Source organism: Dermacentor silvarum, chromosome 2 (genome assembly GCF_013339745.2).
Source record: "Dermacentor silvarum isolate Dsil-2018 chromosome 2, BIME_Dsil_1.4, whole genome shotgun sequence".
NCBI lineage: Eukaryota > Metazoa > Arthropoda > Arachnida > Ixodida > Ixodidae > Dermacentor > Dermacentor silvarum.
Window position 1 is genome coordinate 7,417,282 of NC_051155.1, and position 9,222 is coordinate 7,426,503.

Genomic DNA, 9,222 nt, shown 5'->3' on the forward strand with positions numbered 1-9,222 from the left:
AGTTTGAGGTATAGTAGCGGCGCCTGGTGGCGGCGAAAAGCGTCATCCGGGTAGTACCAGCTTGGATAGTATTGAGCCCTGGCTGTGGCGAAGCATGTTTCGAGCCCGCGTTTTGCGTCGATTCGCACTTTTTTCTGCCCTGTTTCGAGTGCGAAAGGCTCCTCTCACAGACCATGGCTACCAGGCTGCGAGCTGGCCGCAGCCTATAGTTATACGAAAACGGACTCTCCGTGCGCCGTGGGACGTAATGCTGGAAGCAGAAGACATCGGTGACTCCGATCCGGAGAGACCTAGCTCAGCCTCGAAAAGCGTCACCGTCGTTACTGCTGCGTCGTGGGCTGCCATGAACAAGAAGGCCTGAATCCTAACATCAGATTCTACCGTTTTCCTTCAAGGCCTCACGAAGTCGAGCGTCAGGCGCGCTGGATAACTGCAGTTCGTCGCGCTGGGTAAGCGAAATGGAAGACCGACATAGCAGCAGGCATGGCTGGTGATTCACGATTCGAGACCCGGCCACAGCGACAATTAACAATTCGACTGGTGCGAAGTGGTGAAGTGACCAGGTGTGTGCAAATGACCAAAATGGTCGGACTCATTCGGTGACATTTCACTACCCCACTACCAGCAGCACAGGTTAGAGGTTGAATGTGCTCATCCTTGACCTCAAGCCAACACATTGAGGCAGCACAGCAAGGTAGTTGATTACAGCACATCGTTGTTCGAGCGCTGTCATTAAAAGCTACATCAAGCGAGCAGCGCACGAGCTCGCGCTGCAGCGTGATTCGCACGTACGTACGTTACTGGGAGCTTATATGCATTGCATCAGTTATTTATGAATTGCTAGAGGGACAGATGGCCGCTACTACAGCGCAGGCATAATTACTTGTCTAGCGGCATTCAGTCAAGAAAGATTGCAGGAGGCCCGCCGTTTCACGGCATGTCGAAAGACCGCTGCCGTCGCGGCGCGTTCGATCATGCGCTGGAGCAGTTCGTACACCGCGGCATGCTGAAAGACCGCTGCCGTCGCGGCGCGTACCGTCGTGCGCTCGAGCAGTTCGGTACACATGTCTGCTTATCTCTGCTGTGAATTCATTTATAGAAAGCATTTCCTCGCGTTTGTGCGCCTGAATCTAGCAGCGTGCAAACCTTACCTGAATTCAACTTCACCGTGCGTGACTCGCTTCACTTGCGATTGACACTGCGCTAAAACTCGCGTTATTTCTTGAATGGCGTACACGTATTCGGCGTGGCATAATTTCTTGCCTTTACGCAGCATGCCATCCATGGAAAAATCTTCGGCGCCCATATATTGCTGCAAGCCGTGGTACAACACAACCGAAAGTGGCGGGTCCATATTGTAAACGTGCTTCCCGAAGCAGACGACCGAGCTTGGTACTACCCAGTTTCGGATTGAGGGCGCTTTTTAGCACCATTTTTGCAGCGCCCCTGGGCAAGGCAAGAGCCCCATAGTGCTGCCGAGAGGTTCACCCCCTGGCCTCCGAGACGACAAGCGTGGCTTGCCAGTGCCTGCTAACGCTGAGGACCCTCGTCGGTGTTTCAAGTGCCAGAAGTACGGCCACAGCTCGCAAAGCTGCTGAGGTCAACTCACCTGCGCAAAATGTGGTGACAAAGACCAGCCCTCTGATAACTGTTCTGGCAAACCCCACTGTGAACTGTAACAGATGGCACGTAACAACTTCCAGTGTATAAACAAAATTTGCTATGTGGCCTGGTGAAGGGCCCTTTAACATTAAGTTTGGCATTTTCCTTCTAAAAGGATTCATCAATGTTGACCTCACCCTTGCCCATAGGCCTCTCGCTCTCAACTTATCCTACACAGGCCTGGAAATCAGCCTCTGTGTTTCTCAATAAAATGCTCTGGTTCTCAACACACTTGGCTAGGGTGAGAAGCTGCATCTTTTCATTCATTACCCAGCAGAAACCCTTTGTGTTTTCCCAGTTATTGTATCCCCCATCTGTGTTAACTGCAGGGATGACAACTTCAAAGTAGCCTGTGATTGGACACGGGCAAAGTTCAGTCCTGATGCAAGCTACGTGGCTGTGGGCTCCCACGATGGAACACTCTTCATATGGAACACACAGACAGCTAAGCTGGAGAAAAAACTGAAGGAGATGAGGTGAGTCAGTGCAGGCTGAACTTTGGGCCAGCTAGTCTCAGGTTTTGAAGTGTGGATGACACTTCATTAATCCACCCAACAGTGGGATGAAGCTATGAAGAAAACCCATTTTCTTTGTACCTTTGTGCTATTGTCAGGTGGATGACATTTTTTTTTTCATGAAACTTTCTCCATCTTGCTGATTTTCCATATTGGATTACTCTTGTGTGTCACCTATTAATTCTTATTGGTGTGACAGTGTTTGTTTTATTTTATTTGAACAACACTCACTTTAGTGCCACATGGTGTGCTTTTACTGTGAAACGCTGTTGACACTGAGATTGGTGTCGATTTTTCTATTCCTATTCATAGATGTCCTTTGTCATACAGTGGCATACTCCAAGCAGTGTGGAGGGCAGTCAAGTGGGGAGTGATAGTTCCCTGAAACAATGCCCCCCTTCGTGTGCCTTCTGACTAGCATGTTTGTCACAATTCATATATGTCACAGCAGGGGAACGCAGTATTTAAAGGGGCCTTGAACCACCCATCAGGTTTTGTGAAATAACATAGTCTGCGGGTAGCATACGCTGCTGTGAAAATCTCAGCCAAGTTTTGCTGTCGTACGCGGTGCGTGGAGCTTGCAAGCGGAGCGCGAAGTCACCTTTCTCTGAAACACCCTCGTTTCAACAGAGGCCATGATCCTCACTCTCTTCTGTGTGCTTTATTACGTAATAAAGCACATTCCAGTAAGTGGCTGCTATTGGTCGCTGCGGTTGGCTACACCACGGCCGCCGCGGGGTGCCGCCACGAGTCTACTGGCTGCTCGCTGTGGACCATCGCGTTTAGCTTATGTTTAGCACGTCGTAGGCATGAAAATCGGAAGCCGTGGCCACGTCTACGTTGACTCGCTGTGGACAATTGTGTTTGGCTTACGTTTAGTGTGTCGTAAGCACCAAAATCAAAAGTACTGGTATCTACATTAACATCCGAAATGAAATTTGAACTGCGCGCCACGGTGACATTTCGAAGGCGGAGCGCTGTGGCCCCTCCCCACTCTGCCATAGCCTTCGTAGTGCAAGGCATTGAAGGAGAAAGGGGAGCACAGCGGAGGTAGTGTTTGATTACCAATAACTCCGCTTCTGCTGAACGCATTGAAGTACTTTTTGCAGCAAAGTATTTCTGAAATAGCCTGTTTTCACTTCAAATGCCTTTCTACACTTCGATAAAAAGTGGTTCAGGGCTCCTTTAATACAGTAGATCCTGGTTGATACGTTTTTCAAGGGAGTGCGGAAAAGAAGCATAACAGCCGAGAAAATGTAACAATGATGAAGGCCTTAAATCTCCATAGCAACCTCAGGAACAGCTCTGAATGGCTGCCAGTACAGTTATCAGATGTTTCGCTGCTCACACAGCATTGTGTGATGAGGTGTTGAGTGACCTGTATGGCAGGATGAGCAATGTCGTGCAGAGAGTGAAAAATGGCCCGCCGAAACGTTCCAGGAGCAAAAGGGCGCGGAATGTGCCTAGACCTATCGCACCACAGACAGAGAGCATGGCGCAGATGGATGGGAACTAGCTCATGGCGAAGGGAGGAGGGGTGTTGCCGCAACGCCTTTAGTTGAGGGTCGTTGCGCTGTGCCTTCAATAGCGCATGCCAGTCGATAGCAGTAGAAGTGGAGCCGATTGCCACAACACGGGAGAGAGCATCGGGTGCTGTGTTGTCGGCTTCCTTGACATGCCGTATGTCCATGGTGAAGATGTTTACTAGATGCTGTATTTCCTACGCTACGTACTTTGAGGAGTTCGTGCTGAACACATAAGTCAGAGGCTTATTGTCAGTCATCACGTGGAACTCGTGCCCTTCGAGCAAGTGGTGAAAGTCTTGAATGGCAGCATAGGTGGCCAACAGCTCACCACCCAGGACACTGTAGCGGGTCTCGGCAGATTGCAGCTGCTGAGAGATATAACCAAAGGGGCACCATTTAGAGCCAATCTATTGTTGCAACACCGCTCCGATGGCCACACTGGAGGCATCTACCATTACTCTAGTTGGTGTGTCAGAACGGGGATGTACCAGCAGAGTTGCCTCAACGACTGCCTGCTTTGCAGCCAAAAAGGCAGACTGAGCCTAAGACGACTATACAGTATGTTGAAGACGGGCTCCGTGGTGCTTTCAATAGGTCGCTGATCCGCTGCAGTAAGGCCATGCAGTGTGGAATAAAACGGCGTGAAAAAATTGATGAGGCCCAAGAACTCGCGAAGCTGGAGAAGAGTCGTGGGCACTGGGAAATTACGGACAACCTCAATGTGGGATGACAACGGAAGGATGCCGAGTGCCAAAATGTGATCGCCCAGTAAATCTAGGTTGGAAGTTCCAAAAATGCATTTCTGTAAGTTCATGACGAGGCCATACTGCTGCAGACGCAAGTGATGCTCATGGTCTCTCGGAGTGGCGTTAGTGATTAATATGTCATCAATGTATGTGAAGACTGCAGGCAAACCTTGTCACCTCAAGGATAAAGCGCTGGAATATTTGTCCGGCGTTGTGCAATCCAAAAGGCATGCGCACAAACTCGAATAAGCCGAGGAGCATCGTGATGGCATTTTGGGAATGTTGTTGGGTTCAAATGGTATCTGGGTGGTGTGCTTTAACCAGATCCACTTTGCTGAAGATGTTGCACCCATTCAGATTAGATGTGAAATCTTGAATATGGGGAAGTGGGTGGCTGTCATGTATGATTTCAGCATTGAGAGCACCGTAGTCTCCACATGGACGCCAGTCATTCAGAGCCTTCTTTAGTGCGAGATGGCTGGGCGAAGCCCATACACTGGTTGAAGACCAAATAATGCTAAGTTGCAGCATCTGTTCAATCTCCCTTTTAGCGACGGCGAGATGCTCGCTGAAGAAGCAGCGAGGACGGGAAGAAATGGGGGGCGAGGTGGGCACATGTGATGATGTGGTGAGTATCCGCGTGATTAGGAGGTTTGTTCAAATTGCAAGGTTTTGTGACCTCTGGGCACTCGGCCAAAGTTCTCTAGTAAGGACTCAATTGACGGCACAAGTGTGTGAATGCCACTGGGGCAATCAACTCGCTATAGAAGCCCAACGATCGACAGACAAGTAGTGCCATCAGTGAGCTGTTGGTGCCGCATGCTTACATCAAGGTTGTAGAAGAACAGGAAATCCGAACCGATGATAGGAGGAACAACGTCAGCGATGACGAAAATCCAGCGAAAAGTGCGGCATAATCTGAGGTCAACGGTAAGTGAACGAATCCCGTATGTCGCTGTGGTAGAGACGTTCGCGGCGCGGAAAGGCTGTCTGCGAGGCTTCAAATGACGGTCATTTCAAGGTGGGGGCACTACACTATCTTGGACGCCCGTGTCTATAAAGAAACGTATGCCCGCAATCTTGTCCGTAATTGTGAACAGGCGGCCAGCTCGAGAGGAGGGGTCACGTGCGGCCGTCAGTGATCCCTCCTGTCGTTTCCCGACCAGGTACAAGGTGGCGTGCACTTTCTAGTGCGATGTACAAAATGCAAGTGATACCAGCGGGTTCGCTGGAACTGAGGGGTCCTTGCCCATGTGTCATGAGAAAACGACGAAGCACGTGGACTTAAAGAGCGCTGGTGTCGTCTGAGCTCATGAAGGGAAGCAGTGGCAGCTGTGAGATCGTCAATGCGTGCTTCGAGCTGGGTGACTGCTGAGGACTCGGGCGTAGTCACGACGACAAAAACCGAAGGAGCAGCAGCCTCGTGGATTTTATCGGCGAGCTCAGCCAGGCAGTCTAATGTCATGTCATCAGCAGCGGCAAGGATGAGGTGAACAGGTTGGGGAAGGTGCTGCAGGAAAAGTTCTTTGAGCAGAGCGCTGTGGGTGTTGACGTTATCTTCGCCCAAGAGCTGCCACATCAGGGGCGTCTATCACCAAGTTCTTCGCTGGTCAAGAGTTGTTGCAGGTGAGTGCGTTCCGAAGGTACGGTACGCATCAGGATCTTTTCCTTGAAGCCGAGATGGCTTCTTGTGCGCTGTTTTCACGCGGCTAGTGCGCATTGAAGTGAGAGGCAGCATGACGGGGATTCGCTCGCCGCTGCTGTCACTCTTCATCATGCCAGCATTGCGTCAGCGAGTGTCTGTGGGGATCGAGGTGGCTTCCCGCTCCTTTTCCCCCAGGTCGTGCGTCGTGCTTAGCTCAATCTCCGGGAACCGCCACCGTAAGGCAACATGACGGACACGGCTAGCACGCCGGAGCTAATTTACCGCGCAAACCATGCTACTTCCTCCCGAGGTCGAGTCACCGCGCAAGCAAACTTCACTGGGGACGCGCCCTGATTGGCCTCCCGAGTGGCGGCCCTCGGTAGGCCTTTCCCAAACTCGACGTCTTTTTCGCTGAACGCTTCATCGCCGCGGCAGATGGTCACAGGCCCGCAACGAGTTGGTTGCTTTGTTCTTGCGACTCCTCGTTTTCGCGCTTGGTGGACCGCTACCCAGTTAGACCTAGTTCAGCAGTCGCGCGTACTCGATCGATCTTGTGATGAACCTTTGCCCATAAATGCCATGACTGTCGCACTGTGCTGTATCTTAATTGGGTAAATAAACCCGTGTCTCTTGGCGGTCTGACTCTGGAGCCTTTCTGCGCCGTGTCAGAACCCTGCCGTAGCGCTTTTGTGCGTTGCGGAGTGCAGGAACGTCGTGCCCTTTCCTGACCGTCGCTCGTAGGGTGAGCCTTGTGCAAACCCATCTCCACAACCTGTGCGTGTGTGTCAATGTCATATCGGATGCACATGTTCACGCATGCAGCTTGGGGTTTTGTGTCTGCACGCGAGCACACAAGGCAGGCTTCTTATGCATTTGCCATTAGTTTCCCGGTTTTACATGGGTCGATGGCACGTGCGAGGAGGCATTGCCTCATGCCTACACTGCTGGTTGCCACCTCGGACGGGTACGACGGCACAGATGCTGCCGTGGCGTCGCCGTTACAGATACAGCCGTCGTTAAAGTAATCTATATGTAGTAGTTTTCTTTCTTATTTTTTAGTGCAGTATGTAATCTCATAAAATAACAGCAAGAAAGTTCACAGGACACGCGCAAAATGTTTTTTCGCCGGAATTTTGTTGTACCCTAAAACCTGTCAAAGAATAAAAGAGAATCTCTGGTAGCTGTTTATTTCCAGTAATTGGTCATTTTTGCCTGTTTCTGCTTTCACGCCAGCAGCACTGAAATGTATAGCTCACAGTCGGTGATGAGCTGCATTGCAACGTCATCACCATGAGCACCAAGAAAGGCAGATAGTGTTGAATAGCGCATTGGAGATACATAAAAGTAATTGTGCTTTTGTTCACACAACTTAATTATGCTTATCACACATGAACAATGCTGAACTAAAATCCTTGTTCATATTCATTGTGCTCATTGTACTCAATTTCCTGTGCCTTGTCCACATTTCTGCAGATTAGACCAGGGTTTCCATAAGCGAAATACTTTTTTGTATGGTATCATATTTAGCTGGGAGTTTGCACCTTATAGTCAACACTGCTGTTTTCCAGTTCACCTATCATTGCCTGCTCATGGAATCCCAGCGGAGACTACATCGCGAGCTCGGATCGGGACAAGAGGATCTGCGTCTGGTCCCAAGTCTGAGCCCACACCTCTGTGGCTTTCACAGATTGGCAACCAGTGTCCTTCCTGCGTCATGCTCTCGCTGATTCTGCTGCTGCCTCAATCATTTGCCCCCATAAAACTGAACCAGGTGTTTTTTTTTTTAATAAAAAGGTTATGTTCCTGGCAATACTCACTACCCAGGCAACTCCACGTAGTGCCCTTGCAAACGGCAATGCAATGCCAATGAACAGACACATTTGTCATGTTTTTGTCACTGCTTCTTTTTTGTCCTAAACAAGCATTTTGAGCTGTATTTCTTGTGTTCTGCTTTTTATTGTGCCTCAGCGGGATGAGGATCCCGATTCTCAAGCTAGTAACTCGAATGTGCTTAAAGGTAAGTGGTGATCTCTGGCAAGGCCCTTCACTCAGCACTGGGCTCCACATAGGCTGATCATTATATCACAGACTAAACAACCGCCTGCTTCTCGGCATGCTCACTGTGGCTTTTATTGCACAGGTGCCATGGTGCTTGAGTGATGGACACAGTCATTTTGAGCTATACGGCACTTGTGTCAAACCAAAAAGTCCGTAACCATGTTCTCCTGAGCTTTGCATTGCGTGTTACAAGTGTGAAACAAGTCGCTGACCTTGTTTCTTTTTTTCCCCAGCACAAATTGCGATCACCTGGGCATGGATAGTTTGAGCGAATTTAGCACATGGGCTCGTGACTGTTCATGTCGGCGGAGCTTGTAGGCAAAGCAGCTAAAAATACTTGCTCGATCTCTGCTGATGGCTATGAGAATGCATAGAATTTCAGCATTATGATACATTGTGATAGTGACACAAGATTTGTACTTATATGTTTATCTTATATATTTATAGCCTGCCATAGATTATTCACTGCCTATCAAATAAGGTAGGAGATAATGTATGCCAAATTGTGATGCATATCCTTCAAATTTCAAACTTCAAATTTGGTATCTCTCTTGCGAATACGTATTTACAACTACAGTTGTATTGGTGGGTATTAAATCTGAGGTCTAGTTCGCATTATGAAAGAAAGGGATTTTATATTTTCAATGTTGCGGTTCACGTGACCTATTAAAACCATTTTGCGAAAACTTTTTTCTGCAATGCAGTGCTTTTGTGGAATAGTAATACAGCACATGTACAAAGACGTTGGCTTTTCTTAGGTCGATAGTTGCTTAGTTTCGCACCTTTGGTACCGTCCCTTGTAGAGAGAGGCGCCAGAAGGCACCGAGCACTGTGCGCGCATGAAAACACCACGTTGCCGTAAGTTAGCAGAGGAGGAGGAAAACGAGAGGTGAAAGGCAGAGAGGTTAACCAGATTAAGTGTCCGGTTGGCTACTCCGCACAGGGAGATGGGGTGAGGGCAGAAAAGATTAGAAAAGAAGAGAAGAAGGAATGCATCAGTTCACACATGCTATAGTTTTTGAATAAGTCCTGTTTCTTTTAAAAAGCAAAAGGTGGCACCCAACACTGCA

General features: G+C 49.2%; 1 protein-coding gene across 3 annotated transcripts in view; it reads left to right on the top strand.

Annotated features, from left to right (window-relative positions):
- LOC119441296 (autophagy-related protein 16-1) overlaps nt 1-7,927 on the top strand; it is a 445,594-nt gene extending 437,667 nt beyond the window's left edge. The window contains exons 15-16 of one of the 3 annotated variants that reach the window (XM_049661132.1): nt 1,992-2,138; nt 7,663-7,927. In XM_049661132.1, the coding sequence (XP_049517089.1) occupies nt 1,992-2,138; nt 7,663-7,756 (241 nt within the window). In that variant the 3' untranslated portion in view covers nt 7,757-7,927. The remainder of the gene's footprint in view (nt 1-1,991; nt 2,139-7,662) is intronic. The other 2 variants (XR_007465397.1, XM_049661133.1) reach the window with 2 other exon arrangements.
- The last annotated feature ends 1,295 nt before the right edge of the window (nt 7,928-9,222 follow it).